The 19,125-nt window shown below is 42.4% G+C and overlaps 1 protein-coding gene across 5 annotated transcripts in view; it reads right to left on the minus strand.

Annotated features, from left to right (window-relative positions):
- Positions 1 to 17: 17 nt before the first annotated feature.
- Positions 18 to 19,125, minus strand: part of psip1a (PC4 and SFRS1 interacting protein 1a) — a 46,621-nt gene continuing 27,513 nt past the window's right edge. For 2 of the 5 annotated variants that reach the window (XM_077604855.1, XM_077604853.1), the window contains exons 6-22: positions 14,886 to 14,923; positions 7,352 to 7,425; positions 6,747 to 6,823; positions 6,474 to 6,612; positions 6,293 to 6,385; positions 5,911 to 5,994; positions 5,482 to 5,532; positions 5,287 to 5,350; positions 5,118 to 5,211; positions 4,706 to 4,889; positions 4,333 to 4,400; positions 4,187 to 4,242; positions 3,992 to 4,062; positions 3,151 to 3,252; positions 2,863 to 3,070; positions 1,222 to 1,303; positions 18 to 366 (exon numbers count right to left, since the gene is read on the minus strand). In XM_077604855.1, the coding sequence (XP_077460981.1) occupies positions 336 to 366; positions 1,222 to 1,303; positions 2,863 to 3,070; positions 3,151 to 3,252; positions 3,992 to 4,062; positions 4,187 to 4,242; positions 4,333 to 4,400; positions 4,706 to 4,889; positions 5,118 to 5,211; positions 5,287 to 5,350; positions 5,482 to 5,532; positions 5,911 to 5,994; positions 6,293 to 6,385; positions 6,474 to 6,612; positions 6,747 to 6,823; positions 7,352 to 7,423 (1,476 nt within the window). In that variant the 5' untranslated portion in view covers positions 7,424 to 7,425; positions 14,886 to 14,923 and the 3' untranslated portion in view covers positions 18 to 335. Of the gene's footprint in view, positions 367 to 1,221; positions 1,304 to 2,862; positions 3,071 to 3,150; positions 3,253 to 3,991; positions 4,063 to 4,186; positions 4,243 to 4,332; positions 4,401 to 4,705; positions 4,890 to 5,117; positions 5,212 to 5,286; positions 5,351 to 5,481; positions 5,533 to 5,910; positions 5,995 to 6,292; positions 6,386 to 6,473; positions 6,613 to 6,746; positions 6,824 to 7,351; positions 7,426 to 7,782; positions 7,924 to 8,024; positions 8,092 to 14,885; positions 14,924 to 19,125 lie in introns of those variants that run through there. The other 3 variants (XM_077604851.1, XM_077604850.1, XM_077604852.1) reach the window with 3 other exon arrangements.

Consider the following 19,125-nt stretch of genomic DNA (forward strand, 5'->3'; position numbering starts at 1 on the left):
AAACATAGCTCACGGAATACTACTTTAGTAGACGATTTTATTTAACGCTGAAACAGATGAAACTAAAAAGGCACAAAAATAACTCTTATTTACACACAAGAAAAAAGCGCTTAGAAAGACACTGTGAACCCTTTCTGGGCACCGAGTGTTCTTTTCTTCTTTTCTACGACGGTAACTGTAAAAGCTTGCAAACGTATCGTCTGCTACTACGACTACCGAAGCACTCACGACTTGAAGCAGCGATTTGGACGACGACGGTCGGTAAAGTGGAAACCGGTTGCGGCGGTCGGGGGGTGGTGCCAGTGTCAAGACCTTAACGGGGCGGAAATGGGAGGTCAGGTGGAGGCTTCTTGAGAAACGGGGGCGCTGGAGAAGAGCAGATTCAACCGTGTTAGTTGTCGGTTTCATTCGGCAAAGTATTAGGGCTGGACAAAGAAAAAAAATGTGACTATCGTTGGAAGTATTAGTATGAGGAAAAAAAATGGTGGCACTAGTGCGGAGATAAAAAGTAACTACCGTATTTTCTCGCATGTACACCGTATTTGTCGGGGGGGAAAAGACTGAATCGAGGGTACGGCTTATATGCGCACAAATTAGACTTGACATGCACGAAACGCCATAACGCAAGATAATGTGGCCGATATGGTCATTTATTTCAAAATAAAGAAAAGATTAACAGATAAAACGCTTAACAAAATTAATTTTGACGTTTATGGATGAAATTCAAGAAAAAAATTAACTGTATCTTGCATAAAATGTGAAAAAAACTCACTCGCACCTGCCATTGCTCGGTCAGGGCGCCGCCATCTTACCTAAAGACGACAAACTAGACCGCTACGGACACACTTCCTGGTTGTACTGCTCACATGACTTCCTTTTTGAATTTGTCTACGTGCAGGCAACACCCTTTAGGAATGTGTAATCCAGCAATCGATTTATACAGCATCTCAGAAATACCTCGTGCGATGATGTTTCTTACGATTTTAGCTTCAAAATACCACATTTGTACTCCCTATTAAAACCATGAATATGGAGGTGAAAATTGTGAATCAGAGGGTGGCTTATACACAAGAATTTGTGAAATTCAACAATTTTCAGGCAATTTTAAGGGTGCGTCTTATACGCCGAGGTGGCTAATATGCGAGAAAATACGGTAGTACTTCACTTGGATGCCGGTTGGAAACGAAGGCTCGCCATTTTGTGTGCGTACTCAGACACTACCTGAGGTTCTCCACCGTAGACACGTCTTCACGAGGCTCCGCCTTGTTCTCCTCGGCGTTCTGATCTCCTTCGCCCGCTTTATCTGCACAATCCAAAACACACACATGAGCGCAGACTCCCAACAAAAACCACACCAAAGACGAGCACGGGGGAACATGTGACCACACGCGTCTGAGCTTCAGACCTCGGGAAGATCATCGCCATTTTCTGCTCATTGGCCGCGCCTCCGCCTGAGAAAGAAATCTTTTCACGCGAGCTACGTATTCGTCCCGTTCCAGCCAGACCGTCGAGTACGGCATGTGGCGTGATATTAACCTAATAAAGAAATCCTGTGACCTGCCGAAAAGGGACGTCGTTTCCGGCCGCGTCTGAATGAATTTGGCCGACGGGCAGAACCGCGAGTGAGTTTGGTTTTTGACAGGGCCGCCGCCTCCTGCGATCCAGTCAAGAGAAAGGCTCACACGCCATGGCGAAACCGCACAAAGTTGGACAGAATTGGAATGTATGGATGCGTGGGGGGGATTTGTTGGCTCATTTTTCAAAGCTATTTTCACGGAGGTGGTTAATTCTGACATTTGTTCATCGGCAATTTCACAGCACGTCTAGAATTTAAAGACAGACAAAAAGCACCCTGAAACAAGGTTGTAAAATGTTCCAATTTTTAACGAGCCCGTTAAGTGTGTGTGTGTTCTTAACTTTGATCAAATGCACTGGTTGTCTCGAACAAACTAAATGGTGACCAGATCGACTTCGTAAAATGTCACATATCTTACCCCATAAGATGTGTAGGGAGGGATAATAGTATGTGAAGATACTGTATATAGATCCATTTTTTTGTCTTTTTCAATTTAATTTTCTCACACTTTTTTGATACATGAAATGGATAACAAAGATGTCAGACAAGATACATTTGAACCTTTTCAGTGTTTTTGCCATTGGAAATGAAGGGGCCTTTTTTTGCGGATAAACAATACTTATTTATTGATTATGTATTTATTATTTCTTTGTGCATTTCATGTTGTTGACTACTTATTGTGTTGGCTATCTATTATGTTGACTACTTATGTATGACTTATTTATTATTTATTGATAATTTATTTGTGCACTCCATGTTGTTGACTACTTATTTATTACTTGCTGATTGTTTTTATTATTATTAATTATAAATATTATGTATTTCTTTGTGCACTCTGTGTTGTTAACATCCTATTATGTTGACTACTTATTTATTGTGTTTATTATTATTTATGGATGGTTTATTATAATTATCCATTCCAACTTTATCTAGGTCTATATTGTCTTTTCCTGTGTCTTTACTTGCTACTGCTACAAACTGAATTTGCCGAATACGGGATGAATAAAGGTTAATCTAATCTAATTATTTATTTGTGCACTTCATGTTGTTGATGACTTATTATGTTGACTACTTATTTATTATTTTTTATTGATTATTTATTTGTGCTCTCCATGTTGTTGACTAATTTATGTATTATTTATCTGCGCACTTGATGGTGAAGCTTTAAATCTCATTATACTTACATGATGACAAAAGCATTCAATTCTATCAAAGCCCAGCTCACCCTCTCCCCTTTCCTTCCCAAAAGAGAGGCGAATCGCAAAGAAAGACAGAAGGAGACGTACCCGCTGGCGCTTGGTTCTCCTGCGCTTGTTCGGCCCTCTTCAGCGTCCCCTTCTTGGCCTCCTCGTGCTGGCGCTGCTCGGCCAAAGAGCGGTTGAGCACCTTGCTGAGCGTGCACTCGCCCTCGCCCACCAGGAACATGCTCTTGAACTTGTTGTACAGCATGCTGGCTTTGTCCATCACGTCCTGGCTGGCTTTGAACCTGCGGATCTGGAGCGCGAGCCACCGGCGGCGTCACGCGGGGAAGGCCACCGACTGGCCGTTTGGGCCCGGGGCGCGGCGCGCCTTGCCTTCTTCAGCGTGCCGATCAGTTCGCCTTGCTTCTGCAGGTGTTGCGTGGTCACCTGAAGGGTGCTGATCTCGTCCAGGGCGTCCAAGCACTTCTTTATGTCCTAAAAAGACACAAAACAGCGCCGCTCTAAAATACTCTGCCCGGATGACTGTATTTTCTCGCATATAGGCCGTCTTTGTCGTAAAAAAATGATGACCGAATCGAAGGAACGGCTTATAGGCGCACAAATTTAGACTTGATGTGCTCGAAACTGCAGTGTGGCAAGAAACGCCATTATGCAAGACAATGTGGCCGATATGGTCATTTATTTCTAAATAGAGACTCACTCACTTGTGCCTGCCATTGCTCGCTCAGGGCGCCGCCATCTTACCTAGGGATGAAAAACGAGACCGCTACGGACACACTTTCTGGTTGTACTGCTCACGTGACTTCCCTTTTTAATTTGTCTACGTGCAGGCAACATCCTTTAGGAATGTGCAATCCAGTAATTGATTTATACAGTATCTCAGAGATACCACGTGCGATGATTTTACTTAAGATCCTCTCTTCAAAGTTGCACTCCCTATTAAAACCATGAATATGGAGGTGAAAATTGTGAAGCAGGGGGCGGCTTATACGAGAGAAATTCTAAAATTCAACGATTTTAAGGCCATTTTAAGGGTACGGCTTATACACGGATGCGGCTTATATGCGAGAAAATATGGTAACTGGTTGTTTCCAGGGAGACAAACCGTTAAAACTCTTCATGAACTCCTGTAGAAATGGTCCTGACTGTCACCCCCAAAATAATGCACTTTGATTTCCATTTTACCCCCCCAAAAAAGCCAAGACAAACTCACAGGGTTGTCTATCTTGAGCGAAATCTTGATATCACTGTGGAGACGCTGAAGCTTGACATCCGTGGAGATTTCTGAGGAGGAAACAGTTTACTTCAACAGAAATGATGTTTTCTTTCACCGCGAGACCTTCCGTGAGGATATCCTGCTTGAACTTTGGCGCCAGTCAGAAGCTGAAAACCACGGTGGGGAACTCACCCTTTTTTTTCGTGCCAGATCGCTCTTCGCTTTTCTTGGAGTCGTCCTTGTTTGCCCTTTTCAAAAACAGCACGAAGAACAAAAAGATGTCGGCGTGACACCGAAAAACGTATCATTTTTTGTGAGCAATTTTCTTGACGTCTTACTCGTCTTTTCGCCGCCGTGCCTCCTTGTCCGTGTCTGTGTTTTGATGCTTTTTCCTGCCTTTGGTCTTCTAAGAAAGAATAAAATAAAAACGTTAAGGATCCTTGTTTAAGTACTTTTCACAAAAATGATCGTAAATGAGTGCAATGTAAAGGTAAAAAAGGAATAATTTAATCAAACTAGATAACTAAAGTTTGTATAAGGGAGTATTTTTTTGTTTTCCATCCAAACTTTAAAATTCAAGCGAAATTGGTTGACCTTAAAATCTGGCAACCTTGTTATTTTTAGCGTACCAGAATTATTTTCTGTCTTCAACCTGAAAAATGTTTTTTTTTTTCTAACGCAATAAGGATATCTTTCTCGCGATTGGCTTGCCTCGTCATCATCCGAGGCACCCGACGAGTTGCCGTCTTTGGAAGGCTTCTTCTTCTTGGCGTCCGGCTCTTTGGCCTCGCCGTCTTTGGTCTTGGCGTCCTCCTTCCTTCGCTTGTCCTCCTCGCCGCTTTTGGACTTGTCCTCTGCCGCCCTCTTCCTCTTTTTGTCCGACTCGGGGGCGTCTCTGAGGAGGGAGGAAGACTCGGGTGTCATTTTTTTGCTTTCCTGACCAACAGACGTGTATGTTTTACTGTTGTTGCCGCAATCCTAAATTTGGATAATCTAACTCAATTGTCATAAAAAAACACCTCCTACCATACTGCATAAGTAAAACACACTAAACGAAATGTGAACTATTTTAGTGTTTCTCCATGGGTAGTCATTATTTTGGAGAATGTTAATTGGTGTTTACATTTCACTTCCCGAGCCCGGTCGCTCCTGATGCTGCAGCAGAAGCAACTTTTCACTTTTGGGCCTCCTGCCTCGTCGTTTTGGGGCCTCCCCACCTGACAAAAACAGTTTTGAGTCACAATGGCGTTCCGTGTTGAATTATGGGATGTGCTGTTTTTTTTCCAACTGACCTGCAGGACTGACTGGACTTGCTGGGGGAGCTTCCGCTGCATCTGCGTCTTGCTCGCCCTCATTCTGATGAAAAACAATGTAATAAGTAATAATTTAGATAACTTTATTCATCCCGTATTTGGGAAATTTCATAATAATATATATATATTTATAAATAATATAAAATATATAAATAATATTAATAAAAAAAATACCTTTCTTTTTCGTCCTCTCTTAGGTTTAGGGGCTTCTGCCTGGGATGGGTCCTGTAAAAGTCAGCATTTTAAACACAATTAATAAAAAACCAACACGTATTTATTCAAGAAAAATAGTGGTGAAAACATCTAACGCCAAATCATGTAATATCGCTACCTCTTGTGGCAAGATCAGACATTGCAGTCTATTTAAATTTCTTCATATACGCATCTTCACATATTTTTTGGATGACATCTTTCAAGTAACAGTATTCTAAAATGGGTAAAGTTTTTAACTTAGCCTACCCATAATGTACTATTTTCATTTTTGGGAATTGAACTAGATTAGATGCTGATTGCTGAAAAATAAATAAATAAATGAATAAATGGCTGGAAGCCATTCAGGCACCCACCCCACTCGTCTCAAAAAAAAAAAAAAAAACTACGTACATCTTTGTTCTGAGGCCCCTGCTCGGTGATCATAGACCCTTCGTCGTCGTCCTCCTCCTCTTCTTCAGCCTCCCTTCCTGGAACCTGAAAGGTTGGGGACAAGGGTCCACTTAGTGGGTAGCTCAAAGTTACGAACTATTATGTCCTACAATGAACCTACCACCAAGAAAACGGTCACAATAAAGTGGATTTGAATTATTAATGACTCATTAACGAATCAGGCATCATAAACCTAATCAAAAACAATTTTGATAGGTGATTACCAACTGTTTGATGACATTTTTCAATATTCAGTCATTTTGTATTTCTCTTTTGGCAAGTGGAAATCATATTTATCTATAAGAAAAACAAAAATGTTTTTATATTTGCCGTGTACACTTACTTCCAATGAATTTGTTTCCTTAATCTCCACCCCCTCCTCTTCTTCTAAACCAGCGTCTGAATCCTTCTCAGACAAAGATTCTGTACAAATAGGCTAGAAAAAACATTACATAAAAAATTTCAACAGGTGTACGAGATGATATTTCTTATAGTTTTTTTTAGTCCACATGAGTGATTCCAACCTTTGGTGCCGTCAGCTCCACTTTGGGGTTGTTCTCGATCTCCCACAATCCTTCGTTGAAGCCCTTCCTCTTGTTGGGTTTGGCGTACTTCTCCTTGTTGGGGTGGTACGGGAAGATATCTTTGGGGCCCAGGAAGGCGCTGTGGGGAATTTTTTACACAGGTTAGCTTTTGTATACTCGCGCGATGCTATGATGAGATTCCTCAAAGTGGTTTGACCGCCATTTTGTGCCTTTTGTGGCATCTAAGTGGAGAAAATTGGCTTAGTCACTCACGTTTCATGGGTACCAAAGAAAAAGATGGGTAACTTGATGTTGGAGGGTTTCACGGCGCCGTCTGGGACTTCGTCGATCTGTCGGTGACATGTAAGTATTGATTTTTAAATGAAAATTTGTGTTACGATAGGTCTAAATTAAAGGCCAATTATTTTACACGAAACAGATAGTATATAACTGTATATTTGGCAAAGTATATGTTGTGGTACTAAGTCATGAATGTAATAAGTGAGGAAAGATTGGACATGACAACCTTATGGTGGCTAAATTAACCATCATTAAGATTTTTTTTTACTGTATTTTAAACAAAAAAATACTCAATATCATGCAGCTCTGAAAAAAAACAGAATTAAAATTATTTAAACAAAAGTTCATCCCTCGTAGATGTCCAACCCATTTGAATTGTACAATTTGCTAATTGAATTTTCAATTAATTACGACAGCCCTACGAACATGCAGTGATCCCCACCAAATAGATTGGACGTCTATCACTGTCAATCAGTGACAGTAAATATGTCATTACAGTTGAAAGTCAAAACCTCAAAACGTGGGATATTTGTAAACGTTTAATAAAGAAACAAGCCCTGTCAAATTTCCACACTTACTCTAGCTGGCCAGTGGGGGTAGCCCTTCATTTTGGCGAAAATCAGATCACCAGGCTTCCAGTCTCCGGTCATTTCTGTCCACAAACAAACGAAACAGGAAGTTTTGAGCCAGTCATTTGCAAACGGTGACAATACATGACAACATGTGGGTGCCCCTCCCCCTGAACGCCACCATTTTCGTCCATTCATTCCCAAATTGAAGCACATTCAAAGCTCGTCGTTCCATTTTTCACAAAAAAAACACCTTCATCACTTAAACGCTCAAACGGCATCACGTGGGAGATAACGTACGTCAACAAATGCGCTAGCACCTAGCTAACCGTAGGTTGTTCGGTGCTAACAACGACGCAGCGGTTAAAAAAAACAGTGCCTGTCAAATATTGAGACCGCGTGGAAGATATATAATGATGTGAATTATGAAAGTTATTTACTTGAAGGTTGTTTTGTTTTAAAACCGTCCTCCCACGAAGCTCCTTTTCCGCACACAATCCAAACCACGTTCTGCCCTCCCGCGCGTAACGTCACCGGGCGGTACCACTCAGACGTGGGGAGGAAGGGGTTATTTTTGGGAAAAATGTTGATAAAAGTAGTAAATGCCTACTTTACTCAAGGCGAATGAGTAAGCTATTTCATTAAAAAAAATCAAATAAAAAATATTCATTTTTTTACTCACGCATAGTTCATTTTGTCCGTGTAAACATCGATTTAAAAAAGAGAGAATCCCCCTTTAAATTTGGATGAAGCCGCCGAGAGACCTATCGTTGCCTAGATACACGTATGCTGTGACGTCATGACCACAATGTTATCATCTCGCCCTACTTTTTAAACTGCAATATAAAAAAAAGTTCCGGTTCGAATTTTTCCAGTTCTCAATGTTTTGTAAGTATCAGCAAATTCTTTAAAAGTGACATACGTATTTGAGATCAGTTTTTCCATTTGACATGGATTTATTGAATTATTTATTTTTAGCCTAAAAAATACCACAATTTTGATACGACTACATAAATATAAAAAAATCAAAATTATTTTTCTACCAACACCACCCTCAAATTTGCGCAAAATGAACAGGAAGTGACCGAAATTCAACAGAAACTGATACGGAAATCCCTCAAATTAAAAACAAAGTGACCTGAACATGCAATAATTGAACAGGAAGCCTTAAAATCAACATCAACAAAGGAATCGGACGTCTATCGGCGTCAATGGCAGCTAAAAATCTTGCAGTGGTCTTAATGAACACGCTGACCTGTCTTTTGACTACTTTATCATTCTCCAGTGGATTCTCCTGTACATGCTGAAGACTTGCCAACAGTAATATGGGGAAAGATGCCAATCCATGAGCATGACACACACACACACACATACACAATCACACACACAACACACACACACAACACACACACTCCGGCTCAAGGACGCCATCGCTCATTCAAGTCCAGCAAAGGTGCCCTTCAACGCAGGAGTGCTTCAGTGGTCTGGAATCAATGAATTTAGGTAGTTATGGATTTTTTTTACCGCGTTAATATTTAGGTCCCGGACTTTAATGACCAAAAAGTTTTTTCTGCAGACCCTCATGAAATTTAAATTCCTGTGGAGGGGCTTGGTGAAGTGAAATTCGAAAACTTGTCAACAACATGGAGGAGGAGAATTAAGATGTAGGACTCAAAAATGCCTGTAAAAATCTCTTTTCACTAAAAAAATGGTCTGATGGTCACTAAACCTCAACTTGTGGCATTTTTATATCATTTGCTGTTTATTTTTTCCTCATTGGGGTCACTTTCTATGAATTATGGGTCATATCTGGGTCATTTTCTGTTGATTTTTGGTCATTTCAGGGCTGCTTCCTGTTTGAATCGCATCACTTCCTATCCGTTTTGGGCTATTTAAAGGTCATCTCCTATTCATCCTATTCAGTTGACTTCCTGTTGATAATGGGTCACGTTGAGGTCACTTCCTTTTTAGTTTGGGGCGTTTTAAAGTCTCTCCTTAAGATATTGGGTCACTTCCTGTTGATATCTGGTCATTTTGAGGTCACTTCCTTTTTAGTTTAGGGCATTTTAAAATCTCTCTAAGACAGAGGTGTCAAAGTTGACCTCATTTTGACCTCACATCCTCGTCGGCATGGGTCGCTTCTTCATTTCCGTGCATTCACGGCTCACTTCCTGTGAGCATCGGGTCACTTCCTGTCGATTTGTCAATTCAGTTTGTCGACCGAAACGTCAGGTTTGGACGCTTCTTCGTCCAAGGCGCGGCGCCGAGTTTAAAAAAAGTAGCTTCGCAGCGTGAGAGCGAGGACGCGCTAACAAATGAAGGCGAGACCCTCTGGAGACGAAGTGGGCCGCGATGTTGCGCCGCCGCCTCGTCTGTCGGGGTGAAGGATACGCGCTCAGTCATACGCCTGGTCCACACTGTCATCCCCTTGTCTGAGCGGGACCCCCGCCAAGCTGGCTGGGCTCCAACGCAGAAGGTCTCCGACCCGGCGGGCGGGTGGGGGAGTTGCGGTGGGGTTCTCGGTGTTATTCCTAGACCTGCCGGGCGCCCCCGTCCCGGCCTTTCGCGTCAACTTCCTGGCCGTGGCTGCGAGACAAGCGTCCTTCAAGTATCACCGGCATCCTTCATTGTCTTTAAAAGAGGCGCGGCCTAATTGCCAGGGGCCGCAAATGCCGACACGGGCCCCCCGCGCCATCTGCGGCGTGTTATTCTTATCGTGTGACAAATGCGCACAAAGTTGGCGTGTAATTCGGAGGAAGGCCAAGCGCCCCCGCAAACACCGACATCAAGATTTTTGACATCGTAAAGGATTTCTATGCAAAGATTTATTCCAGTTTACAAATATGTTATTCCATGTTCAGTAGGTAAATCTGAATGATGCATTTTTTTCCATTGTTTTTTCAGTATTCATTTATTTATATTTTACGTACATAAATATGGATTGCAGAGCTTGGCAAATCCATATATTACTAATGTTTTGGGACACTTTACCATCCGAATGCATGGTGAGGTGTCTCAAAACTTTTGACACTGGGGGTAAGAAAAATCAGTTATTACATTTGAAACAGATGAAAACTATAAACAAAAAAACTGCATATTAAAGTGTCTTTTTCCTGCTTTTTATCCCCAAATTTATTTAAAAATCAAAGATTTATTTTCTATGTAAAAAATGAATATTCACTGTTTTCCTTTTTAATTGAAAATAATTAAATTATAAAAATAAATAATTGTCCCCTTTATGAATTCAAAATGCAAAAATCAAACCAAAAAAATCTGTAAAATAAAAACAAACAAATATTTCCTATTATAAGGCTCAAAAAGAGGATTTGGAAAAAATATACTTAGTATTAACCATCATAAAAGCTGTCAAATTGAGAAATATATAACAGCCCTTTGAATAAAACTGTCGCTCTCGGGCCGGACCATTTTAGATATCATATTTAGATTTTATTTTTTATAAATGGATTAAAAGAACTGGATTAAAATCCCTGAATATTCAGTTTTTATAGATCTAAAGCAATATTTATTTTAGCTTTTTTAAAATATATTTTTAGATTTAAAAAAATATTTTTTGAACTAAAACACAGAAAAAATGGATTAAAAATTGACAATTATTGATTTAAAAGGGGAAAAAAATCAGGAAATTTAATATACATCTATACTCTTCATTTTAATTTGATCCTAAAACAGAAAGACGGCACTCACTTTCCCGGGCCACACAAAATGATGTGGCGGGCCAGATTTGGCCCCCGGGCCGCCACTTTGACACCTGTGACCTACACACTAGCCTTCCTTTCACATGGCGTTTCCTGCCTTATCGCAACCTAAAAACCGTCACCACGACGAGTCAGAATTGAGTCGAGAGCCTTTGCACGAGACCCAGAAATCGCTGCAGTGCGCCAGATTTTCCAAAGGAGGCGTCCGAGAACTTCTCGCTAGACGGCAAGACCCCCCCGCTCCCCCCCAAAAAGGTAAGACGGGATCGGTCGGGCCCTCGGACAGCGGGCGAGTGTACGAAGGCAGGGGGATGACAGATGCTTCTGTCAGAGTTCCGACCGTCGCCGCTTTGTGGGAGCTGCGCAGATGCCCGGCGAACTCCCCCCGTCCCCCCCGCACCTCCCCGCTTCCCGTTGACGGGCCCCGAAGAGCGGCTGACAAGACGGGAGCGCTTCCGCTCAGCGGTCAAGCCACCGCGCCGGCGTCGTCGCCTCGACGGGGAGGGCGGCGAGGGGTTATAAATGGGCGGGTCGCGGCGCGAGGACGGCGGAAGGGCTCGCTCGCGGCCAGACCGGGCGGCGGGGGTCCGCGCCGGTCGCGCCCGCGAGGAAAGCAGATGTTTGGGCTCGGGGGCCGGCCAAGTTTGCCGAGCAACCTTCAGCCGCTTGGAGGTCGGCCCTTCGCTAAGGGGAGGGGGCGGGACCTTTTCCCAGGCAAACGCTTCGACTCGGATGCCCACGCGTGTCCGTTACGGCGAGGGGCGCGGGCCGAAAGGGTCGGCGCCGAACATGGAGGCCTCGGTGACCTTCGACCCGGCTGCTGTTGGGCAATTTGGAGGGGCTGTAACACCAATGCCGGGGGACACCCCAAATCGGTGGCCAGCCAATCGTAGGGCACGAGGAGACAAAGGACAACCGTTCACACTCATGCCTTATAGGGGGCTAAATTAGCCTAGCATGAATATTTTTCGGGATGTGGGAGGTAACCCGAGAACCCGGAGAAAACCCATGAAGGAGGACCGACCTGGATTTGAACCCAGGGGGCTAAATTAGCCTAGCATGAATATTTCTGGGATGTGGGAGGAAACCAGAGTACCCGGAGAAAACCCACGCAAGCCCAAGGAGAACACGCAAACTCCACACAGGTGGACCGACCTGGATTCGAACCTAGGACCCCAGAATTACAGAGGCCAGGGCGCTAATCACTGTTGCCGGGCCACCTGCTTCTGGTTGGCTACTTGTTTCAAAACAAATCTCATTGGTTCAACTACTTTACAGGTGTCAAAGTGGCGGCCTGGGGCCAAATCTGGGCCGCCACATCATTTTGTGTGGCCCGAGAAAGTAAATCATGAGTGCCAACTTCCTGTTTTAGAATCAAATTAAAATGAAGAGTAAAGATGTATATTAAATTTTCTGATTTTCACCCTTTTAAATCAATAATTGTCATTTTTTAATCCATTTTTCCTGTGTTTTTAGATCAAAAATCATTTTGTAAAATCTAAAAATATATATAAAAAGCTCAAATAAACATTGTTTTAGATCTATAAAAAACTGAATATTCAGGGCCTTTAATCCAGGTCATTTAATCCATTTCTAAAAAAGAAAATCAAAATATTATATCTAAAATAGTCCGGCCCACATGAAACCAAGTTGACGTTAAAGCGGCCCGCGAACCAACCCGAGTCTGACACCCTTGACCTAACCCACAAAATCTTGGTTTTCGTGCTCCTAAGCCACCAATCGTTACCCTCTCCGCGGCGGCCCGCTTTTCCGGCCTTCGGAAAACCCGCGGAATGGACCGGGGCTCCCCTTGGATCCTGTAATTCCGCCGCCCCTTCAAAAAAAAGCTAACGTGCCGATTTGACGTTATGGACCCGCCGTGATCCCCGCACTCGCCCCCCGTTCCTCCCCCGCGGTGATACCTTCCCCTCCCCTCCCCGCGGCCCCGCTTTCAGCGGGGATCGACTCGGGCTTTGATCAGCGTCCCCCGTTAAAGGTTTAAAAACGTCTCAATTCCCGAGCGCGGTCGGTCGGGGCCTTGGCGCTTTACTTTAAGCGTTTTCCCCTTCCAAAAGTAGCGCTCCTAAATGAGGCACCTTCTCTCCTCGCTTCCCATCCCGCCGCCGCCGCCGCCGCCGCCGCCGCTTTCAAGTTCCCCCGTTCGGGCGCGGCGGCCCTTAAGCCCCTAGATTTTGTCTCCCCCATCTTTTTGCCAGATACAAAAAAAAAGGGGGCCGGTAAGCCGGGTGTTCACGGACGTAATCCCCAGATCTCCCACTCTCTCGGAAAATCGATAGCGAGGTTGAGAGGGGGTGAAAGTTGCTTCTTAACTCATCGAGCTGGGAAGTGATAAAGTCCTGGGATCGCTTTTTGTTTTTTTGGTGTGTTTTTTTTGTAATCGCAATGGCGCTGTGATGAAACTAATGGTGGGATTTCGTGCTCTTGTCGTTGAGGAGCTTTAGAAACTTTTTTAAAAAAAATGTAACCTTTATTTAACCAGATAGAAGCCATTGAGATTGGAATATTTGAATGTCCATCTTTTTTTTTGTGGCCTTCGGGACAATCTAAATCAACTCGGGTTGGTTAGCGGGCCGCGTTAGCGTCAACTCGATTTCATGTGGGCCGGACCATTTTAGATATAATATTTAGATTTTTTTTATATATAAATGGATTAAAAGAACTGGATTAAAAGCCCTGAATATTCAGTTTTTTTTATAGATCTATAACAATGTTTCTTTTAGCTTGTTTTTAATATATTTCTAGATGTTACAAAATGATTTTTGAACTAAAAACAGAAAAAAAATGATTAAAAAATTACATTATTGATTTAAAAGGGGGAAAAATCAAGAAATGTAATATACATCTCTACCCTTCATTTTAATTTGATCCTAAAACAGAAAGTCGGCACTCACGACACGTGATCTAAATAGAATTAAATGCTTTTATTGTCATTATAAAAGCATAATACGATTAAAAGGACACCCAAATTGGACCTCCTCGACCAATCAAAACGTTTTCCCCATTATGACGCACCTGCGGCAGTGCCGCCAGGTTTATAATTTCCAGACGATTGAAATAACCTCCCCTTCGTCGTTATATCGGCCCCACGTTGACACGCCGGGCTAACGTTTTTTTCACCGAGCGACCGATCCCGTCTTTCATTTCTCCACTTGATATGCCGGAGCCACCTCCCGTCATCCGGCGCCCCCCGGCGGGCAGGTACAGGTATGGACGTCACGTATCTCCATCCCTTTTTAAATCCACCTCAAACGGAGCGCAAACGAGCGGGTTTCTTTGGCGCCCGATTCCAGTCGCAAGTCTCGCCCCCCCGCCCCCTTCGCCTCGGGTTAGCGAGGGGGTGTCGGCTCCTCGGCTCGCTAGCTAGATTGCTCTGAATTATAAATCAAAGCGCCTTCTACGTGAAGCGCTCTAATTGCGCCGCGTTTTTACCTTGGAGTGTCGCTTTCGTCTGTCAGGCGTTTCCAAGCCATCGTTTTCCTGTCATTTTCCTCACATTGATCTTCATATTTTTCACTCTAGGCACTTTACTTTAAATGTTATTGCCAAAAAAGGCCAATACTAATCATTGAAAACGATAAAACCACTGCGAATGAGGGTTATTTCCTGTAGATTTTCATAATAAAGTGACTTTAAAATCGCACCATTCACATTTTATTGTCGTATCACGTTGATCTCCTATAATGATACATTTAATCTAGTAATATTATGACTTTTTTTTAGGTGTATGAGGCCACATTTTTTCTTGTAATATGTATTGCAAAGAATGACATAATTTTCATAATATGGTGAATTATTATTATTCTTACCTTGTTTGGCCCTTGCAACCTTCGAAAGTTTCAACACCCTGAAAAAGATGGATAAAATTTTACAAACTTTTATTAATACGTATAGTCCAGTCCATATGTCAAATGTGCGGCCCGCGAGCCGGAAGTGGCCCAATATTTTTTATATATTTTTAGATTTTACTAACTGTTCATTTTTTATAGATCTAAAACAATGTTTATTTGAGCTTTTTTGTCTGAGTAAAGGAAAATCTCTTTTAATCATTATGTTCCATAATAAAGTGGAAAACAGAAAATATTTTTATTTTTAGATTTTACCAAATGATTTTTGAACTAAAAACACAGAAAAAATGATAAAAAAATTACAATTATTGATTTAATAGGGGGAAAACCATGAAATATAATATACATCGATACTCTTCATTTGAATTTGATCCTAAAACAGAAAGTCGGCACTCATGATTTACTTTCCCGGGCCACACAAAATGATGTGGCGGGCCCGATTTGGCCCCCGGGCCGCCACTTTGACACATGTGAACAAGAAGGTCCCTCAGAAAATGACCCTAAAGGCCTCTCGTTTAGGAAAGTGGAGCAATCCGAGCCGAGATATTTTTACCTCCCATCTTTGTATTTGTGACTTGCCCATCCCTCCTCCACCCTCACCCAACCGCCCCCCCCCCCCCAAAGTCTGCGAACCCGAGCCATTCATCACCGGACACGACTTGTTTAGCTCCTAATGAAAGAAATGTCGGCGTCCCACCCCGGCCCGCCGAGACCGCCCGGTCCGGCCAGAGTCCGACTCGGGGAAGTAATTGCCCCTCCGGTGGACTTCTCGCCAAGATGTCACGTGACCCGGACGTGGGAGAGGGCGGGGGGCGGGGGGACTCCTCGGTAGCTTTGGCCCGGCTAGCCGCTTAGCGGCCAGCGGCAGGATTCGGTGCCAACCTTGGCGGGGGAGGGCTTTTGACAGGAAGAGGGATGAAGTGGTCCAGGGAGATAAATAACAAAGGTGGGGAGTGGGCAGCGGCTGACCCTCGGCAGGGCGCTTTCGTCGGGACAGCGGCCGACTGACCCGAAGGGGCGGGATCTGCCCATCAACGCCGTCCTTACTCTACTTTTCTTCATTTCTACTGATTTGATTCTGGTTTTTAATTCTTATCGGCGCCAGGCGTCCACGAACAAACAATTTGATGCGCCCATTGGCGTCCTGGTTGAAATTAATTGGACGTCTAGTGTGGTCAATGGCATTCGATAAGTTTGATACTGTGAAAAAAATTGCAAATACAACATTGCTCGGGGGCGGAATCAATCCTTGTTTTAATTTCATTGACATAGTTTGAAAGATGAAAGAGGGCCAATTGGATCATCAAATTCATTTAAAGTCATTCCTTGTTCATTTTGGGTTACTTCCTGTGCAACTGGGGACAATCCGGGGTCACTTGGCGTCCATTTTGGATCATTTCAAGGTGATTTGGGGGCATTTCCTTTTGATTTTTCTTCGTTTTTTGTATCAGGTCACTTCCTGTTCACTTTTTGGCATTTACGGGTCACTTCCTGTCTACTTTTTGGCAATTACGGGATACTTCCTGTCCACTTTTTTGGCATTTACGGGTCACTTCCTGTCTACTTTTTGGCATTTACGGGTCACTTCCTGTCCACTTTTTGGCATTTACGGGTCACTTCCTGTCCACTTTTTGGCATTTACGGGTCACTTCCTGTCTACTTTTTGGCAATTACGGGATACTTCCTGTCCACTTTTTTGGCATTTACGTGTCACTTCCTGTCCACTTTTTGGCATTTTCGGGTCACTTCCTGTCTACTTTTTGGCATTTTTGGGTCACTTCCTGTCCACTTTTTGGCATTTACGGGTCACTTCCTGTCCACTTTTTGGCATTTACGGGTCACTTCCTGTCTACTTTTTGGCAATTACGGGATACTTCCTGTCCACTTTTTTGGCATTTACGTGTCACTTCCTGTCCACTTTTTGGCATTTTCGGGTCACTTCCTGTCTACTTTTTGGCATTTTTGGGTCACTTCCTGTCCACTTTTTGGCATTTACAGTGCACTGTCTGTTGATTTGAGGGTATTTCTGAATCACTCTCAATTCATTTTGGGGTATTTTATTTTAGGCCATTTCTTTGTCACTTTCTGTCATTTTTTTAGTCTCTTCCTGTTCCAGTTGAAATCCATTTTAGGTGCCTGGGCTCAATAAAAATTGGGAACGTTTACACGTCTCATTTAACCAACGAGCCTGGAGAAGAAGACACGGGGAACAATTCATTAAAACCCCGGCGACCATTCCCAGTCTTTAATGGAGCGCAAAAGAATTCCGAGTTGGCTGCCTTCCACCGTCTTCATTGCGCCGTCAAAGGGGCTCCTGGGAGTCGCTTAGGGGGGACAACGGGCCACTTCGCGACACACCGGCGGCTGTTTCGAGAGCCGATACGTGGCGAGATGAGTTGGCGGTGGGGTTGGGGGCGGGGCCGGGTTTCGAGGAGGGGGTTTCGGGGGGGTTTGGAGGCGGTCTCAAGGGTTGAAGGAAGAGCAGATCAATTTTGCTGTTTGATCTGGCGCAGCCTCTGAATAAATGTATATTTCATTCACTCTCTCCGGGCACAAACATTGACATTCTTGGTGTTGGTTCTTGACTTTTGTGGCCACAGACGCCATTTTAGTCCACACCCGCGACTTGTTATTCCTCCAGCGCTGTTTTCTAACGGCGCCGTTGCCATTCTAGATCACTACAATAACTCACGTCGGGAATTTCAGGCCCGCCAGTAGAGAAAGAAGACAAGAGACACAAATATTGAAGAAGCCATTTCGATGGCAGCAGACGTCCAATCTATTTTGTGCATTGTTTCTTAGGACTTAGCATTTGCTAGCCAGGGCTGCGTCCCATCAAAATACCTATGTCCGATTCTTATTCAATACATGACTTTTTAAGGTTACTATGTGTCAAAGTGGCGGCCCGGGGCCAAATCTGGCCCGCCGCATCATTTTGTGCGGCCCGGGAAAGTAAATCGTGAGTGGTGACTTTCTGTTTTAGGATCAAATTAAAATGAAGAGTAAAGATGTATATTACATTTCCTGATTTTCCCCCTTTTAAATCAATAATTGTCATTTTTTAATCCGTTTTTTTCTGTGTTTTTAGTTCAAAAATCAATTAGTAAAATCTAAAAATATATTTTAAAAAAGCTAAAATAAACATTGTTTTAGATCTATAAAAAACGGAATATTCAGGGCTTTTAATCCAGTTCTTTTAAGCCATTTATTTAAAAAAATCTAAATATTATATATAAAATTGTCCAGTCCACATGAAATCGAGTTGACATTAACGCGGCCCGAGTCTGACATCCCTGCGATATAAGCAATTGACAAATATTTGCTAGTCCTAAAAAATAAGTTGAAAAATACACAGGATCAAGCGACTAAAGAATATTAATATGACGTCATACAGCATTTTGGTATACACTTATAATATCATGGTCTATTTTTAAAATAATGTTTTGAAATTTGGTTTATTTTGTTCATGTATATTGCAAGGCAATGAAAAGTATGGTCATGCATTTGTCTATTATTAATCAGGAATTCAATCAAGTTTTTTAATTTATTTTTTAAATCAATGTGGTATTTTGCTCCTTGCAGGACACAAGCCACTCTTGTATTCAGCCCACGCTGATGCAAGCGTGATGCAAAAGCCCCCAACGCTCGGACAAATAAGCCATCCGCAAACGATAAACAGAGTTGCGTTCGCTTGCATTGACTCGGGTGCGTCATCGGCGCTAAACAACTAGCCTCGTCGACGTTTGACGTCTTCAACCCATATACCCCCTTTTATTATTGGAACTACCGGTTCCAGAAATGACCGTATTTGTCGGCCAATAAGTCGCACTCGAGTATAAGCCACACCAGGCAAAGAACACAAAACTAAATGTATTACATTTATTATGTATTATTAATTTTTAAATATATTTTATTTGTTTATAAATATTATTTAATATATTTTATTCATTATTATTATGATTTTTAAAATATATTTTATTTATTTATAATATTGTTTAATATATTTTATTTATTATTATTATAATTATTATATGATTTATTATATACATATATTATAAAATTTATTTATTCATATATTTATTTATTAAACTTATTTATTACCTATCTATTTATGATTATTTTTTTAATACATTTTATTTATTTATAATTATTGTTTAATATATTTATTCATTATTATGATTTTTTTAAATATATTTTATTT

The sequence above is a fragment of the Stigmatopora argus genome, chromosome 7 (genome assembly GCF_051989625.1).
Source record: "Stigmatopora argus isolate UIUO_Sarg chromosome 7, RoL_Sarg_1.0, whole genome shotgun sequence".
In the NCBI taxonomy this organism is placed as follows: Eukaryota; Metazoa; Chordata; class Actinopteri; order Syngnathiformes; family Syngnathidae; genus Stigmatopora; species Stigmatopora argus.